Source organism: Peromyscus eremicus, chromosome 23 (assembly GCF_949786415.1).
Source record: "Peromyscus eremicus chromosome 23, PerEre_H2_v1, whole genome shotgun sequence".
Classification (NCBI taxonomy): domain Eukaryota; kingdom Metazoa; phylum Chordata; class Mammalia; order Rodentia; family Cricetidae; genus Peromyscus; species Peromyscus eremicus.
The window spans coordinates 15,665,969-15,685,214 of NC_081438.1; the positions used below are offsets into that span (position 1 = coordinate 15,665,969).

Here is a 19,246-nt window from a genome sequence, read left to right on the forward strand (position 1 = left end):
TGAAGAATTCCAAACAGCAGATCTCCAGGAGTTGCACTGAGTGGTGGGCGGTGCCTCCACCAGGATGACTGACAGATGCTCTGGTAAATAGGAGACCTGGGTTATTTCTGGCTTCACCAAATGTATAAAGAGTTTCTCTTTGTGGGTGTGAGTGTGGATCAAGAAATAACAGGCCTCATCCTAATCTTTCATGAACTAGATGGAAAAGAGCCCTGGAGGTCTCCCGTTAGGAGCTGGTGGTCACTGTGACCCCTAACCCGGAGGCAGATAGACCTCCTCATTTAATAATTAAACACTTCCCACTCCCAATCAAATACTTCTTTCCCAATAGGAGATTTAAAAATGTATTGGTCAAACTAGACAGTCCATCCCTACTCAACTTGCAACGTCAGGGGACAGAATTGCAGTCCTCTTATGTGCTCAGAAAATTTAAGGGCTTGAGGGACAGTTCAGTGGTTAAGAGTGCTTGACATGCAAGCATAGAGACCTGAGTTCTAATCTCTGGTACCCACGTAAAAGGTTGGATGTAGTCATGCATGTGACTGCTATAACCCTAGTATTGTGGGAGGGGGAAACAGGAGCCTGGGACTTGTAAAGCCAGCTTCAGTGGGAGACCCTGTCACAAGAGAATAAGGTGGGAAGTGATCGAGCTGGACACCCCATGTCCACCTTTGATTTCCACATGTGTACATGGGCATGTGTACCCCCCTGCCATACATCCTCACCCCACCCCCCGAAAGGCAATTGAGAGCTGTTAAGTCTTTAAGGAAGGCCTCTGGTGTCTGCCACTGTTGAGCGGTTACTCTTTTGCTTGCCTGATGCGGTTCTTCACCCTAGAACATGAGCTCCAGAAGTCTTCTTCTCTTAGCATGCCAGACAGTGCTCAGACATCCCCATGAATGCCGAACGAGTACGCTTCAGGCCAGATCCCAGACAAGGCAGTACGTTTGTGAGTCTCAGCAGAAAGACAGGCCAAGTACAGGCGCCAGTGAGTCTCCGGCTTCATTTTCAGTCTTCTTGAGTGTGCTGACCTTGGTGTTTTGAGACACACTTAACTTCAAATGTTCAGTTCCCATAAAAGCCTGTGCCTCTCCAGGTCTTCTTATTCCGAGTTCAGCAAGTGTGAGCTCCAGTCTCCTGGCATCTCTCTTATTAGGGTGTGCCAGCCAGCCTCCATTACAGAGGGTGTACGTATTGTCGCCTTAAGACTGAGTGGAGTTTTCAGTGAGACCTGTTTTATACGCACTACATTGGAGGCTCCGATCTCAACGGGGACTTGCTCTTTGTGTGGACGCCAGGCCCGAGTTGCACCCTTGAAGCTGGGCTTTGTTTCTAACATATTTAGGGTCCTTCCTGCTGGTGGCAGGTGCGCAGGGGGACAAGCCCCTGGTGTCAGAGTTCAGCTAGCTGCATGGACCACTGTGCGGCCACGGGGCCCCTCATTAGTGCAGCCTGGCTTGGCTACCAGAGCAGAGAGCACCTGCTACTCTTTTGTTTCAGGCCAATTAGTGCTCTCTCCCCTCCAGAGCTCTGGCCTGGCACTCACTCACATCCAGATCTCATCATGGTCTTCATACATTCGCCTTTCCTCGGGGACATGCACCGGCCAGCCGGCCTATTTGGGAATGAAATGGATGATGGGAGGGTGCTGGGCTTGAGTCCCATATAAGTTCTGGCTGCCTTCTCTGCAGTCATAGGAACAGCTCTTCAAGTATACACACAGATGCCATCTTTGTCCTAGGACACCTCATTTTTTTGAACTCTGTAATTGGGTCTACAAGTAGTCTCAAGAGACCATGGAGAAAAATCCAGGTTTGTTATTATGTATTTCCATGGTTTTTCACACCCAAAGTCTGGCACCTGTTGATATTGGGAACAAACTCTTAGACTATGGCAGAAGAGGAATGGGCCCTAGTTCAAGAGTCTTCCAATAGACCATCAACAAAGGGCAAGAGAAAGAAGTTACATGTGTGAGGTCCTTCCCAATTGAAGCTGACATAGATCGGCAGAGGGAGTGACCACTGGAGTGACCACTAAGAATTGTGTGCTTGGGCAGTGGTGCACACATCTTTAATCCCAGCAGTCGGGACCAGAGGCAGGTGGATTTCTCTGAGTTCAAGGCCAGCCTGGTCTACAGAGTGAGTTCTGGGATAGCCGGGGCTACTCAGAGAAACGTTCTCAAAAACAAAACAAAACAAAACAAAACAAAACAAAACAAAACAAAACAAAACAAAACAAAACAAAACAAAAACAACCCAACCTAACAAAAAAGGATTTTGAGGTAACTGTAAATTAGCAAATGGACGATGGGATGGAATTGTTGGTCCTAATTAATTGGTGACGGGAGAATTTCTGTTTCCTGAGGGATAGCTGTGCATGCAGGGAGATTCACATGCTTTGGAGTGAGAGGAACCTGCACGGCTTCCCATTGACTTTCTGCTCAGCTGATGTTTATTGAAAAGCCATCAGATAGATGGAAGGTTATTGGAACGGTGATCTGATTTTTGGCCCAGGTGGTATTCAAAATGTCAACCTATTTTGGGACTTCTCTTATCTCTGCTAAAGCTTAAGGTTAATAAGGTTAGAAATTCTAATTGGGCTTATTTTAGACTATCACTGAATATCATCTCCCTGCCTCATGTGATTTCACCTTTCTAGGCAAATTTTTGCTAATGGGCTACATCCCAGTCTTAAATACATAGTTGCACATGCATGCATTTGAGATAAGGTCTTGCTGGGTTGCCCAGACTGGCCTCAAACCTGTAGTCTTCCTGTCTTCATATCTTGAGTAGCTACCATTGGGTTTGGCTCCCTCTCTTTAAGTTTTTTTCTTTGCTCTTATGGAGCTGAAGTAATTCTTGATGCCTTACAAGCTGATGGCTGTTGTTTGTGACACCCCCATAGAAGGGTTTCTTTTGATGTCCTCTGTGCGTGTGCACCTGTGTGTAGGTGCACGTGCAGGAGTATGCATGCATGTGTAGAGGACAGAGGTCAGTGTCTAGTGTCTTTCTCTATTACTGTCCACCTTAATTTTTGGTGTAGGGTCTCTCACTGACCCTGGAGCTCACTGATTCAGCAAGATTAGCTCACCACTGAGGTTCAGGGATCTTCCTGTCTCCACCTCCCTAGCACTAGGAACGGAGGCATGCACCACCATGTCTAGCTTTTTTTTTTTTTTTTTTTTTTTTTTTTTTCCGAGACAGGGTTTCTCTGTGTAGCTTTGCGCCTTTCCTGGAACTCGCTTTGGAGACCAGGCTGGCCTTGAACTCACAGAGATCCTCCTGGCTCTGCCTCCCAAGTGCTGGGATTAAAGGCGTGCGCCACCACCGCCCAGCTCCATGTCTAGCTTTTTAGAGGAGTGCGGGAGGACTTGAACTTGGTTCCTCACACTCACACTGCAAGCACTTTGCCAGCTGAGCCCTCTTGCCAGCCCTTCATTGTTCTTACTGTTGAGTCAGCCCTCTCTGTACCTATACCACATGATTCCATGTCCCAAAGTGGCAGAGCCACTGTTGACATGTTGACACCTGTACACACGGCCATTCTAAACTTTGGAGATGTGACACACACCCCTGCCCCTGCCCCTTGACACCTGGGGGGATGGGGCAAGCAGAAGCAGCAAAACCTTGGGACAGGGGACAATGCCCCATAACTTTTCTGTTTCATGACTTAGGGTGTGAGGAATGACCCCCCACATGGGGAGGCCCAAATCAGAAAATCCGATCTTGCTGGCTTGAAGAACCAGAGGCCAAGTTTGGTCTCCCAACAAAATGAGGAGGTACTCCTAAGGATGAACGATTCAGGGATGGGAAACCCACAGATTCCATAGATAATCTTTGCCCAAGACTATGCTTGACCCTGGAGCCACTGTACGTTATAAAAACTCGGAGCTCATATTAACTGTTCAGCTAATCATCATCATCATCATCATCAGCAGCAGCAGCAGCAGCAGCAGGAATTTCTGGAGAAATATATCAGAGTCTCTACGATGTAACTATGCACAGTGTCTAATTACAGCTTCATGTTATTTGACATAAGAATAATTAAAAAAACCCCAAAACACATATATGCCAGAAGAAAAGCAAACGGTGGGGCTGGGATGTGTGACTCAGTGGTAGAGCACTTGCCCTGCATGCTTGAAGCCCTGGGTTCAAACCCAGTCCTAGAAAAAGATATTGAAGTATAATAGTCAATGGAAACATATAATAAGACTAAAATTATGAAGAAGTCAAAATAATTATAAAAATTAAAGAAAATATATCTACTGTGGTTTAGATGTAGTATGTACTCCCTGGGGTTCAGAAGTTGGGGGAGGTAACAGTTTTGGTCTCCCAGGTAACAGTGATGAGAGGTGTTGGGGTCTTCAAGAGGTGGAGCCTAGTGGGCGGTCATAGGTCATTGGAGTACAGCCCTTAGAAGAGACTGAGGTAGTTCTCACTGGAACCTGGTTGGTTCTCACTAGAAGACAGCTACAAAATAACAAGCTTGGTGCCTTCTCATGTGATCATGCGACCTCTCCCACCCATGTATCTCAACCCCTCTGTCATGCCACTTGCCATGAGGTCATCACCAAGGCCAGATTAATGAGATCACCTGATCTTGCACTTAGTCCTTTAAAACATGAATACAATCATTTTTTTGTTTGGTTTTTCGAGACAGGGTTTCTCTGTGTAGCTTTAGAGCCTGTCCTGGAACTCACTCTGTAGCCCAGGCTGGCCTCGAACTCACAGAGATCCCCCTGGCTCTGCCTCCTGAGTGCTGGGATTAAAGGTGTGTGCAGAATCTCTGTGAGTTCCAGGACAGGCTCCAAAGCTACACAGAGAAACCCTGTCTCAACACCCCCCCCCCCCCAAACAAAACAAAACAAAACAACAAAAAACCATGAATGAAATCAGCCTCTTTCCATCGCCCAGCCTCATATATGTTGTTATAGTAACAGAAACCAAATTCACACAATGGAAAGAAACAGGAGCAAAGCAGAAACTATCAAAGAATGAAGTTGGAATTCCAGTACTGAACTTTAAAAAATACCTGAAATATTTTTTTTTTTTTTTAAACTGGATGGCTTACCGGAAGATTCAAGATGATGGAAAAATATAGCCAGAAAACTTAAGGGTGGGCCAGCGGAGATGATCTGATCCCAAGAACAGGGAAAAACTGAAAACAAATTTAAGTGAGCCTCAGGGCCTTGTGCGACGATGGCAGGCCCTCTAGGTGAAATTGGAGTTGAAGGAGAGGAGGGAGAAAGGGGCCTGGAAGAATGTTTTAGAAGAGATAATGGCTGCAAACTTTCCAACTTGGTGAAAGGCGTGTGCCTCCTGCTTGACCAGGCACACCCATTCCTAGATGTTTATTAGGAGAAGTAAAAAAAAAAAAAAAAAAAAAAAAGGTAGTCTACCCCAAGATTTCTAAAGCGTTCACAGCCTTGTCTGCATAGCCCTGAAGGAAGCCAAGCACTTTTTAACTGGTAAATGGATCAACACACACATACACACACACACACACACACACACACACACACACACACATGTACATACATATACATGTATACACACATGCACAAACATGCATACACACATGCACACACATGCACATATACACATTTATGACTTATTATGGGGAGGAAGGACACTACTGTGTGCGTTGTGGGGATGAGAGTGTGTGAACATGTCATAATAGACCCATTATTTTGTATAGTGACTGAGAACAAGAATCATGAAAGAATACCTTCATTGGTCTGGGGTGTAGCTCAGTGGTAGAACTCCCAATTTGGTGGTGGGCATGAGGCCTTGAATTCAGTCCTCAGCATCTTAAAACAACAACACAGATGAATGTATGAATGGGTAGGTAGGATGTAGATGGACGGGTGAGTAGATGGATAGATGGACAGTTGAATGGGTGGATAAGTGAATGCAGGAATGATGAACGGACGGCAGACGTGAATGAAGGTATGTGTAGAGGGATGAATGGGTGGATAGTAGGTGAATGAATGGATGGATAGGAAGACACATGAAGGATGGATGGGTAGATGAATGGGTGGATGGATGCATAGATACATGCGTGGGTGGATACATGGATGGATGCATTTGTGCAGGAACAAGCCGTGAACCTCAGAGTAAAGATGCTTTGCCACTTTAGACTTTTTTGTTTTCCAGAATAGAGGAAAATCCTTTTGCAGGAAAATTTCTAAATGAGAGTTTCCAATGCTGAGAGAAAAGAGAGAGAGAGAGAGGGGGGGAGGGAGGGAGGGAGGGAGGGAGAGAGGGAGGGAGGGAGGGAGGGGGAGAGAGAGGAGAGCTGAAGAGGTGACTGTGTAAGTTGGAAGAAGAGAGGTGAAGCTGTCCTGGTGGCCAGACTGGCCCCAGAAAGTCATGAACAAGGGTTAAAGAAGTGTCTGCTGAAGCATCCTTAATGACCAGACTTAATATTTGGATCCCAGCTTACTTGGCCTTCAGTATGTTGGAATAATCTTATCTTGACTGAATACATTAGCACAGGCACACAGGGGAGACAGAAGATCCCAGCCCTACTCTTTGATATCATAAACATTTTAGGTTTGAATACAAAGGCATGGATTTTGTTGTGTATATGTGTAATGACATACCTATGTCATTATACTTTGTTCTTACTCCCTGATGCCCCTGTGACCCTTCCCCACCTCCAGCTACCAAGCCCCATCCTTGAAACTGCACCGATGGGTGGATTCTAGCTCCATGGGGTCTGGCCTTTTGTCTGAGCTGAGAGCGTCTCTCCTTAAATTCTCCTCTAGGTGAATCTGAGCCTTTCTCAGATCTTAGGTTCTCCAGGCAGCTCATCTTGGGCCTGACCTTTGTAGGTCAGCCATGCAGGATGCCTGGCTATCTAATTGTTACGGTCCCTTTGATGGACAGCCCAGTGCAGTCCCTTCCTGCAAAGTGTCACTCCCATCTCAGCAGGGAAAGTACCAGGGCTGGGAATAAATTACCATGGATTGCTTTTGTGGCTGCCCCCTGTGCCCTGGTGGCCAGGGTAGCCTGAAGGGTGTTGGGCTTACAGGTGCCCTCCATGGCCCCCTGGAGAACCCTACAGATATCTAGCATGCACAGGCCATGACCCCCAGGACCCCATTCTCATTAGCAGTTGCTTTCCCTTGGAAATCCATCTAGGCTGTTAAGTATTAGGAAAAAAAATATGCACTTACGGAGGTTGCTCCCTGTCCAACCACAGAGGGAGAAGCAGGCTTTCCACAGGTTTCTATTCCATGTGGAGGCAGCCATCCCCCCACCATGTGTTTCTGAATTTCCCCCATCTGTATAAGTACCTGGAAGAGGCCTGAGGATACTGTGATCCCTCAATAAATCCATCTGTGACTTTCATGCACAAGTGTTCTGAGAGGGTCTCCAGTGTAGGTCTGGAGTCGGACATGGTGGGGCTGGGAAGCTCCACCTGTGGTGATGTGACCGCCTCTGCCCAGGGCCTTGCTGGGCATTGGACATGAGGGTTACTCATCACTTCTCTACTGAGCATGCAGGAGAGTCACCCCTGATGACCGTCTCAGCAGACAGAGCCAGGTGATTGGTTGTACCATCCATGCCTCTGTCAAAGATGGGAGTGTCAGAGCTCTCTGTATTCAGTCATCTGAGGCTCTAGATACGGAAGAGACCATTCATGGGCATTAGTCATGTGGAAATGGATGACCTTCTCTGGTGGCCCACAAGGAGCCAGTGCAGCATGGATGGGGGGTAGTAGAGTTGGGGGGGGTCATAGGAGAAGACATCTACTGTTCTTATGTCTTTGGGATTTGTGTGTGTGTGTGTGTGTGTGTGTGTGTGTGTGTGTGTGTGTGTGTGTGTGTGCTCATGCATTTGTGTGCACATGGGTGTGGAGGTTAGAGAACATCCTTAGGTATTATTCTTTAGGAACCATCCATCCACTTTTTTTTTTTTTTTTTTTTTAAGACAGGGTCTCCCACTGGCCTGGAACTTGTTAATGGCTCTAGATTTGCTGGTCCATGAATCCCAGGGATCCTGGTGTGTCTGTATTCCCAGCACTGGGGTCACAGGTGTGTGCCACAGTGCCTGGCTCTCAAACTCAGGTCCCGTATACATGGTATGTCCTTACCCAGCTTTGCCATCTTCCTGGTGCTTAGGAATTTTGCCTCTTGGAAACACCAGCCTTTATTTAAATGATGGTGGGAACAGAAGTCAGGTCCTCAGCCCCGCTCTCTCCTGAAGCCATGGATGTCTCTCCTGTCCCTTTAGGAGAGTTAATGAGATTAGAGGCGCCATCTACCATGCCTTGTCCCGAGTCCATCATGTTATCTCTCCTGTCAGTCAGCAGCCTGGACTTGCCTTTTTCTCTGAGGAGAACCTAAATAGAAATAGAAAAATAGAATCCACGAGGAAGTCCACTGCTTTATACAACAGAGGTTTTCTGCCAGGTCAGTAATGAGAGAGAGAGAGAGAGAGAGAGAGAGAGAGAGAGAGAGAGAGAGAGAGAGAGAGAGAGAGAAAGGACACTTCAGGAAGTTGTATTAGGAACTTAGGAACTTGGGAGTAAGAGGACCTCAGCCATCATTTCCTGGAAGGGTTTGGGATGTTGTCAGATAGTGACGGAGGGGAAAAAAAATAATTGTGGCAATTGTCTTAGCTGTCTCCGGGCTTGTCACGGTGATGCTGATAAAATCAAATAAGCTGGAAGTGAGGTGACTTGTTAGTGTGGGAAACGGCCCCGGTGCTGGCAGCCGAGGAGGTGGAGGGGTCCAAAGCGCTCCCTCATTACTGGGATTGATTGTCTCCAGCGCTGGGAAAAACGTCGGTAAGCAAAAACAACATCTCGGTGATGGACGCTAGCATCCTTCTCCGGCACTGGGGCCATGGGGTAGCCACTGGCTGGTTGGCTGCAGCGGATCTGGGAGGCAAATGGAGAATTTCAGGGGATGTTTGTGCCCGAGAAATGCCTTTAAGTTTTAAACAAAAGCTGAACAAACCCGCGATGAGGATGGTGACCTTTTTTAAAGTAAAAAAAATTAAGTAAAATATTTCTTTTCCTTTTCTTTCCTTCCTGTTCATTCTCCATCTCCCCCTTTCCACCTTCCTTCTCTCCCTCCTTCCCTCCCTCTGTCCCTCCCTCTCCCTTCATTCTCCCTCTCCCTTCATTCTCTCTCTCTCTCTCTCTCTCTCTCTCTCTCTCTCTCTCTCTCTCTCTCTCTCTCTCTCTCTCTCTCTCTCTCTCAAGGTCTCACTCTGCTGCCATACCTGTCCTGAAACCCACTCTGTAGTTCAGACTGTTCTCAAATTCTTAGCAATCTTCTTGCCCCTGCTTTCAAGTTCTGGGATGGCAGGTGTGAGCCATCTTAAAGTATACAGTTCAGTGGTTTTTGGCCTAAAGTTCTGGAATCAACACCGTTACATGACGTTGGGGCATTGTTATTATTGGCCCAAAGGAAACTCTACTCATCAGCAGTCAATTCCCACTCCCCACTGCCCTGACCCTTGGCAACCACTCCCCTGCTTCTTGCCTGTGCGGATTTACCTGCTGTGGACACATCAAACATCAGACTCATGCCGTATGTGGCCTTTAGCATGGCAGTTGGAGCCCATTCTGTAACATGCATCCCAGGTCAGCCTTGCTCAGCAAACTATCCCTCAATTGCTAGCCCATGGTGGAGCTGTCTGTTCCCAGCACCTGAGACATAGACCCTTGGGACTCAGCACACGTTCCTCTGAGGCCCACAGACTGATGGCTGCTCACTGAGTCATTGGCTTGTCTGATACATACTTAAAGAACACTCATTGTGTCTTGGGGGAATGTTCTGCAGATACATTAGCAGGAAAAACAGGCAAAAAAGCCCCAAAAAACAAAAAACTCCAAACCAAACCAACCAATCAACTAAGCAAAAAAAAAAAAAAAACAAAAAAAAAAAACAAAAAAAAAAAACCCAAAAAAAAAAAAAACCCAAAAAACCCAAAAAAAACCAAAAAAAAAACCCCACAAAAAACAAAAAACCTTGCTTTTGTGGCACTTATGTGCCTCTGAGTATGTGTATGTCTGTCATAACCAGCATCATAAATAATAGTATGTCCGAAACAAAAACCATGGAGTAGCCAGATCTGGGAAAGGGAGTCGTGTAGATGAGAGCTGGGCTGTGGTGGGACCTCACCAAGCAAGCAGCATCCAACCAAGGCTGCTCTTTTGACATAGTACCTCGTGTTCACGTTGATGCTGAGGACACATTTTTCCATGATTTTTTTTTTTGGCTTAAAATAGATTAATTCATTTATTCAACAAGTGTTTGCTGAGAATACGCTTGGCTCCCAACTGTATTTTAGGCCTTGGCTCAAATGTCAACTCTTCATGAGGCTTTTCCTTCCAAACCTACGTCTGGTTTTCTTGTTGTAATTCATAGTTTATATTCAAGTTAAAAATGACTCTAAATCGTCGTCTCTCCATCTTGAAAAATTGAAAAAAAATTATTTTCTGAACATTTCGCACTTGTGTGTGATGCATCTTGATTGTATCCACCCCTCACTGCCCCTCCAACGTCCCCCAGGGTACCCCGTCGCATTTATCTCTGCTCTCCGCTGTGGGTGTGTGATGCTACCAGTTGCTTTGAGTTTCCTACCATGACTTTCCCACCACAGTGGACTGGAATCTGGAATTGTGAATGGATCAAACCATTTTCCCAGGGTGTTTTTTTTTTTTTAAATCACAGAAGGAGAAACAGAATTAGTTCTCTGCCTGAGTTTGCCCTGTTGACAGTTGTCCAGTCGTCAGAGCTGTGGCAGGACCGCCCCTTTGTCTTCTCGAGGATGTCAGGTGGGAGCATGTCAGCTCCAGCCCCACATTGTGTTGGCTGTGGGCCATCGACAGATTCCATCCTGCAGTATACCCACCATAGTGATCACCCTTCAGTGTATCTTTCATCCCCACCCACTTTTATGTTTATGTCTAGGAAAAGGGTCCCAAGAACAAGCCAAGCCTGGGCCACAGACAACCTCTGGTGTCCCATTTCTAGAAAAATCTCCCCAGAACTATTCATAAGTTGGTGGGGAGCCAGGCACTCAGGAGGCAGAGGCAGGTGGATCTCTGAGTTCAAGTCCAGCCTGGTCTACAGAGTGAGTTCCAGGATGGCCAGAACTACACAGAGAGACCCTTCAAAAACAAAAGCCAAAAAAAAAAGAGGAGGAAGAGGAGAAGTAGTTGTTGAAGTTGTTGTTGGGGACAAAAAAACAGTCTATGTAAATGACAGGATGTCATTCCCCATTTTTATTTCCTTCTCTTTCCTCTACCATACATCACCATTATCATCATTGTGAGTGATGCAGGGACTGGTTTCTAGATGTGGTCCTTGGGGACAAGCTGATGGGTTGGCCCTCCCCATGACTTTCTTTCTCACACACATGTTTGAGCTGCAGCCACATGGTGCACCTCAACCCCATCTCAGGAGTCCCCAGGGACCTAGGGAGGGGGCTAACCTGTACTATAGGGTGATACTTCCCCCCAGAGATGGAGACTTACGCTCCAGCCTGAGATGCTGTATGCCTGAGCTTGCCCAACACATAGACTCCTGCACATTCCCACTCCTACTGCATAAACATACACTCTTGCACATGCACACTCACACCCATACACCCCGCCACATATACACACCCTTGCACAAACCCATTTACATCCATATCCAGTCCCCTACACACACACACACACACACACACACACACACACACACACACACACACACCCTTCTGAACATGCCCACACACTCTCATACAAGCCATGCATGCTTGTTTCATGGGTACTTTCTGGCTGCATTATGACTACCTTGTGGCTGGCACTTGGATGCCGGTTTCTCAACGGCAGCCATCATTATTAAACTAGACTCAATGAGCTCTTTTCTCAGTTTTTCACAGCTTATCAAGAGTGGATTGGGAGCAGGTAAAATTAATAGTTATGAGCCAATTTCCATATAAATGAACTTATTAGAAAGTACCCTAGCTGCCTGAATTAGATTTCCTTCTGGTTTGAGGGAAAATACTAAAAAGCAAAAAAAAAAAAAACAAAAAACAACGCCCCCCCCCAAAAAAAAAATAAAGCCCTCATAGCAACGACTCCAAAGTGACTGCCTTTCTATTCACAGCTGGTTGGTTGTGGATGCTCCTGCATCTGGACCAACTCATGGGCTGGAGAGTCAGGGAGTAGCAGGATGTGCATAGTTTAGAGGGTGATCCAAATGTCTCACCCGACAGGACTGGCTATTCTCCTTGCTCGCCTCAGAGCTCACACACATCTCTAGCAGGGATGACACATGGAACCTTCTCCATTGCCCCATTGCTGGTTCCTCAAAGGCAGCCGCCATTATTAAATGCTGAGAGAATTCCCTGGTTCTGAGAGAAAGAGAAGATTCCATCTTGTAGGATAGAGCATCCTTTACAGGAGACACATGGATGAATACCATTGCCACATCCAGGCATTGAACGCCATCTTTGGGACCTCTTGAAACAGGAGGACAGCCTAGAGTTGAGTGGTCCTCACTCCTCGTTTTATACCAGTTGTTGGTGTGGGGAAGCTGTCCATGGAAAGAGATTTGTCTCGGTGAAGCAGAAGGCAGTAGGTTCTTTCCCCTAATGTTTTCCTCACAGATTGAACAACCGGGACACCAGAGGCAGAGCTTGTGAGGTTCCATGAGGCGGGGCAGAGGTCCCGAGCCCCCTTTAGGCCAAACAGACCCAGCAGCAGAGAAGGCACAAGATGGTCTGGGGGGACTCAGGCTGTGGGGAGCTGGGGAATCAGCTTCCCTGCTGTCACCCTCCTGGGGTCCCAGTCAAGTTAGATGCAGGGAGATGGCAAGAGGCTCACAGGATAGGGTCCACTCACAGACCCGTGCTTTTGGCGTTTTGTTCTTCTCTGTCTTTGGTAGATGATTTCCAGAGCAGTAGGTAGCCTTTATTTACCAAGAGCTCTTGTGTACAGGAGTATATATGTATGTATGTATATATGTATGTATGTATGTATGTATGTATGTATGTATGTATATGGGATGGGTATGGGTGTGAGTGGGCATGTGCAGGGGTGTGTGTGTGTGTGTGTGTGTGTGATGAATCAAGGCAGATAGGTGGGATTTTTGTACAGTATATTGAATCCAATTTGGGGCTGATGAAACGGAGTCCAGTTTAACCTTCCTGTCACTCAATTTCTATAGTTACCTGTGTTATCTTTTCTAACCATCGATCTCACGTTGATCCCACAAGCCCACAACATCACCATCACTCTGTAAAGCCTGGAGAGTTTGAGCCAGGGGCTCATGAGTTACAGGGAAGCTTCACAGACAGAACAAAAGCTGTGCCTCCTGGACCGGAGGGGTGGGGAAGCTGTGTCAAATGGTTCTGGGCTTTCCCTGAGTGTGACCTGATGGTGCCGTGGGGGTGTGTGGAAGGCAGAGAGCTATGCAAGGCATGCCCAGAGATGTGACAAATCTAGGCTCTTGTATTCTTTTTTTTTCCTTTTCTTTTTGTCAACTCGACATAAGCTAGGGTCATCTAGGAAGAGGGGACCTCTATTGAGAAAATGCTTCCATCAGATTGGCCTGGGCATTTCCTTGATTAAATGGTTGATGTGGGAAGGCCTGGCCCACTATGGGTGGTGTCACCCCTAGGCAGGTAGTCTTGGGGTGTATAACAAAGCAGGCTAAGCAAACCAGCAAACAGCATTCCTCCATGACCCTCCGCTTTATTTCCTGCCTCCAAGTTCATGCACAGCCCCTCCATGATGGACTGTGAGTGGTAAGCTGAAATACTCCCTCCCACCTCCCTGCCATATTGCTTTATGCCATGATGATTGTCACAGCAGTAGAAAGCCAACTAAGACAGGACCTCATCCAACAAAGGACACTTCTTCTTTAGGGGAGGGTTGCACAACCACTCTGAGCTGCTGCTACCCATGGGTAGCCTGTGGATGAGTCTCCACCCTCTCTACCAGTCAATCTAACTCCTCATTGACAAAGAGGACTGTGGCCGCTTCCAGGCTTCTTTGCTTTCTGCAAGATCACACACTTTACGATAAATCTTGACGCGTGTCTGTTTTCCAGGGCAAATGGCTCCTACTATGAGATTCTGCAAGTGGACTTCGGCGTTGACAACAGCAGTGGCCTGGCTGGGGCCCAGCAAATCACCTGGCAGGTGGAATACCCCGTGGAAGACTCCATGAGCGAGCTCTTTGTCTCTGAGATCTTCATCAGCCAGACGACCTTTGTGGGCATCGTCCCTCTCGCCATGGTAAGAAACCAGAGCTCGTGACGATGAGCCATGAAGAAACTTCCTTTGCGTATTTTTTTCCCCTTTGGACGTATGTGCATGCACCTGTGTATGCGTACACGTGGATTCCCTTGGCTCATGCCAGGATTATCCACCGTGGCTCTTCTTCCGTCTTATGCAATGAGTCAGAGTCTTTCAATCAAACATAGAACTTGCTGATAATGTCCAATTTCTTGAGCCAATTTGCTCTGGGGAACCCCCTGTCTCTGCCTTCCCAGGCTAGAACCACTCTTGGGTCTCCTCACCCACCAGGTACTTGCATGGGTACCTGGGGATTCGAACTCCAGTCCACACACATACACGACAAGCACTTTAACCATGGAGCCATGCCCCGGCGCCTCCTCTTAATACTTAAATCACTCAAAGAAACACGAAGTGTCTTTGAGCCTATCATCCCTCACACACTTGGTGTGCACTATTTGAACAAGGGAAATATACTTAAACAGTGTTTTATTTACCTGCTTTCCATAAGGGCTCCTGGGAAGCCATTTAGGATTTACTGTATCAATCTCTTTTCATCTGTGGTGTTGCCAAGTGGCTCCCGGGGACCCCTTCTCTTTCATTGCTTCCGTCTGCGTTCATATCAGGTCCAAGTGCTATACTTGGGGAAGACGGTTTCACTGAAGCGTGTTGTGAGTGTGTGCAGGGGACGGAGGCTCCAGAGGCCCAGGAACCAGCCCCTTGTCACTTGGCACTGCCCTGAGCACCCCCAGGTGGCCCGGGGATTGGCAAAGTTTAAAATGCAGATGGACTAAAAGAGCCTTGTTGGGAACAGACCGGCTGAAGCTGGACAGGGTCCCAGTGCCCATTAAACTGCCCACATGTCTGCCCTGTTGGCATGGCAGGGATGGCATTTCTTCCTTTGAGCGTGTCTGGGACCCTGTTCATATAAGGCTCAGGAGCCACAGTTGAGAACAGGGTCATGGGTAGAAATCCAGATCCTCAGAAGCATGATGATGGTGGGCACACACTGGAAATATTAAATTTTTTTTTTTTTGGCGCTGCTTGGACCTACCTATATTGGACCTAAATGCAGGGGAATCCACATCCAGATATTCTGGCCCACTGGTGGCTGAACACATGACCCCAGTGCTCCAGTCTCAGCTGCTAGTCATCTTGGTTTTAAAGACCAGTTCATCATAGTGACATGCATTTGGCTCCGTGGCAGCCACAGCTTGGCAGGAAACCACTTGTTAAGGAGCAGCGATGGGTGGACCTGAGTTCTAGGGAGAAGCAGAGTTTTCTTGCAGCTCCTCTCCCCGGGAACACACCTGTCAATTCTCCAGCTCACTCTGCACGTGAGGCTGGCATGGCTGATCTCTTCTCAGGGCCATTGTGGCTTTGCTCCATGTATGATTGATTACACCCACTTCCCCACAAGTTCTGAAGCCTGGCATGGGACAGGCCTGGATGCCAAAGGGGTGCACCTCACTGTCTTCAGAGGCAGGTGCCGGTTCCCAGGGGAGCTGTGGGTTGACACGTGCTTATCTGATAGGAGGGTGGAATCAGGTCAAGGTACCAGGGTTGGCTAAGTGCAGTCCTCAGGCCAAATCCAGGCCGATGGTGCCTGTTTTAGCAAATAAAGTATTATGGGAACACGAGCCCACTTAGGATGAGTCACCTGTGGCTACTTGGGTGCTGTGACGAGGCTGTATATTTGCAGTCAGGCATGCATCTCTGGCTGGCGTTTAATTTTAGCATCCTGTAATGAGTAGCATTTGGAGATGATTCCTGAGAATGGAGCTGCTAAGAGGCTTTGGGGAAATCTTGTCTCTTGCTTTAAGGGATCATTTCTCCAAGATCTGTACCAAAAACGCTCCTACCCTCTTTGGCCAGTGGTTCCATGTCCTTTCTCAGATGCAACCGGAAGCCCGGGCTGGTGTGTCACTGATGAGTTGGTCACATGGTAGGGACAGAATGGAACTGGGGGAGAAGGAACTGGCTGAACACAAGGGGAATGAAGGCAGGGAAAACAGACTGGTGCGAGGCTGGCCAGACACCTGTCCTTTCCATAGCCTTCCTCTCATGGCCAGGCTGGTGGAGCAGCATGCCTCTCATGTGGACGGACATCATGTGGCTCATATGGGGCTTGTTCCTCTCCCTTATCTGTCTTCAGTGCCTCCTCCTAGCACACTTTGAGCCTCCTGCATCCTCTGGAGGTAACCAGTTTATATCCCATGCATCCTGCTCTGCTGTGAATCTTCACATTTCTCCGCGTGGCTGAGTTTCACTTAGGGACACTTCCTTGCTTTTGACTTCGCTTGCCATTGGCGGGAAAGTGGGGCAGCTGCATGTGTCATGGCTTGGTTCCCCGTGAAGGGCTCGGAATGACTCCAGGTGGGGGGTGAGGGATGGCTGAGCTTGCTCAGTAGAGTTTCCTAAGGATTCGATGAGTTGCTCTAGGTGAAGTGTCTGCACGCATTAATATTAATAAAATTTCCATAATTGTCAGCATGTTAATTAGCATATGCAGGGAAAGCTGCCAAATGTGAGAACAAATAGAAGTTGGATCTCAGGCTAGGAGGTAAGGTGGCGCTTCTCTCAGAGGTTTGGATGTTGAATTTCCCAAAAGGATCAAGTGTGGGAACACTTGGTCTCCAGTAGGTGGCGCTGTTTCAGGGGGCTATGGAGGCTTTAGGAGGTGGGGCCTGGCTGGAGGAAGTGTGTTGCTGGGGATAGAGGTTTATATCCCGCTTCCTGTCCCTCTCTGCTGCTGAGATGTGAGTATGGAGTGTTGAGATTCTGCTAGTACACAATTTGGCCGTGCCTCTGTACATCCCCTGCCATCGTGGACTATATCCCCTCAAGCTGTGGGCTGAAATGAGTCCTCTTCCTTCAACCCCACTATTTCCCGTTACCTCGTTACAGCGATGAACAAAGACACTGATATCAAAGGCGCTCAATTTGCTGTTGTGGGTGAGGCTTTTTCTGGGGAGACTCAACCCACAGGTTTCCTTACCCAAGATAGGGGCAAGACAAAAAGCCATGACTGCACCAAAGTCCAACTTGGGGAACTGTCTCCACACCACATACTGGCACTGACATTCTTCCCTTTTGAAACCTCTTGAGCTGGGCCTACAGTACTGCTGTCTTCCTTGTCCCAGCTAGGATGGCCCATTAAGCCGTGCTTAAAACATTCAACTGCTATCTGTTGTCCAAATTCCCAAAGCCTTCCATATTTCTCCAACAAACAGCAGGGTCAGGCCCATCACAGCAATACCCCACTCCCGATATCAACTTCTGTCTTAGTTACTGTTCTATTGCTGTGAAGAGACACCATGACCAAGGCACCTCTTATAAAAAAGAAAGCATTAAATTGTGGGCTTGCTTACAGTTTCAGAGGATTAGTCTGTGCCATTATGGTGGGAAGCATGGCAACAGATAGGCAGGCATAGTGCTAGAGAAGTAGCTGGGAACATCACAACCTGATCTGAAGGCAGTAGGCGGAGAATGTGGAGGAGATAGAGGAGGGAGGAGAGAGAGAGGAGAAGAGAGAGATAGAGGGGGAGAGAGAGGAAAGTAGAGAGAGAGGAGAGAGAGGAGAGAGGAAGGGGGGGGAGAGAAGGGAGATGGGAGAGGGGGAGGAGAGGAGAAAGAGGGAGGGAGGGGAGGAGAGAGAGAGGAGGAGAGAGAGAGAGAGAGAGAGAGAGAGAGAGAGAGAGAGAGAGAGAGACAGACAGACAGACAGACGGGCCAGCCATGGGCTTTTAAAACCTCAAAGCCCACCCCTAGTGACATACTTCCTCCAGTAAGGCCACACCTCCTAATCCTTCCCAAACAGTTCTTCTCCCTGGTGACTAAGCATTCAAACATATGAGCCTATGGGGGGGGGGCCATTTTCATTCAAACATAGCAACCAATAAGTTTATTGGGGTTTGAACAGCAGTATGGGTGAGGGGTTAATTATAGGAGCAGGGATAACCCATCACTGAAAAATCTACCCCAGTGCCAGTGACGGCTCGTGGAAGCTGCAACCCTGGGGCTCTCTGCAGGGCGTGCAGGCAGCTGGACAGTCTGCTTGTCTCCTCCAGGCAGCTCAACAGAGAGTCTGTTCCTCTTGCAGGTGTTGGCTGCTTCTAAATCTTGGGGTCCTCCAGACCCAGAAATGTGAAGTTTGCCTACTTCCTGAGTCTCATGAGCCTCCTGCCCCTTCTTGGAGTATACAACCCTTAGGGAGCCAGACACAGCCACAGGGTGGGTGAGAATCCAGTGTGCCCCAAGATTCATTTACTGCCAAGGAATGTCAAGGAAGACTGGCGGCGGGGCGGGGGCAATCTGTATGATTCTTAAAGGTAGTTGATATTGGCTAGAAGGACAGAAAGACCTTTAAGGCTGAGGAGCAATAAGGTGTTTGGGAAGGCTAGTAGGAGTGTGTGTGTGTGTGTGTACATGGCAGTCCAGGGCTACAGGTGAGGTGGCGTGGCTGCCGTTTAAGCACAGGGAAAGTGAAGCAGGATGGAGAAGGAGGCAGCCATGTTGGGTTCATCTGCTATGCTGTGATGTCAGAACCCTGGTCTAGGGTCATTATTTATTTGTCTAATTTCTTGGATCACAGTACATTTATTGACCCACAAGTATTTATCAGAGTTTTGCTAAGTTTTGTGTTCTCTACCTCCAAGGACCTTATAAAAGGTTCTGAAGGAAGTTGTCTTCCATCCCTTCCTCTCTTGGTCTTTCATCCTTTCTGCACTGTGAAGATGCAGCTTCTCATTTTTCTCCAGAGGACACAGCCACAAGGCGCCATCTTAGAAACAAAGAGACCAGATGGATCTTCACAGATACGGAACCCAATAGCAGCCTGATCTTCTCAGCCCCCAGAAGGAGAAGGAAATTTCTGTTCTTTATAAGGTGTCCAGCCTCAGGTATCTTGCTACAGCAGCACAGATGGACCAAGACGCCTGTAGGGTGCTGAGGCTTGCATTAGGTCATGTGAAGGCAGACTTATCAATAACTAAATA

The 19,246-nt window shown here is 47.7% G+C and overlaps 1 protein-coding gene across 1 annotated transcript in view; it reads left to right on the forward strand.

Moving 5' to 3' along the window:
• Nucleotides 1-14,068: 14,068 nt before the first annotated feature.
• Nucleotides 14,069-19,246, forward strand: part of LOC131898303 (transmembrane protein 132B) — an 85,047-nt gene continuing 79,869 nt past the window's right edge. The window contains exon 1 of the mRNA XM_059249431.1: nucleotides 14,069-14,249. Within this exon, the coding sequence (XP_059105414.1) occupies nucleotides 14,178-14,249 (72 nt within the window). The 5' untranslated portion in view covers nucleotides 14,069-14,177. The remainder of the gene's footprint in view (nucleotides 14,250-19,246) is intronic.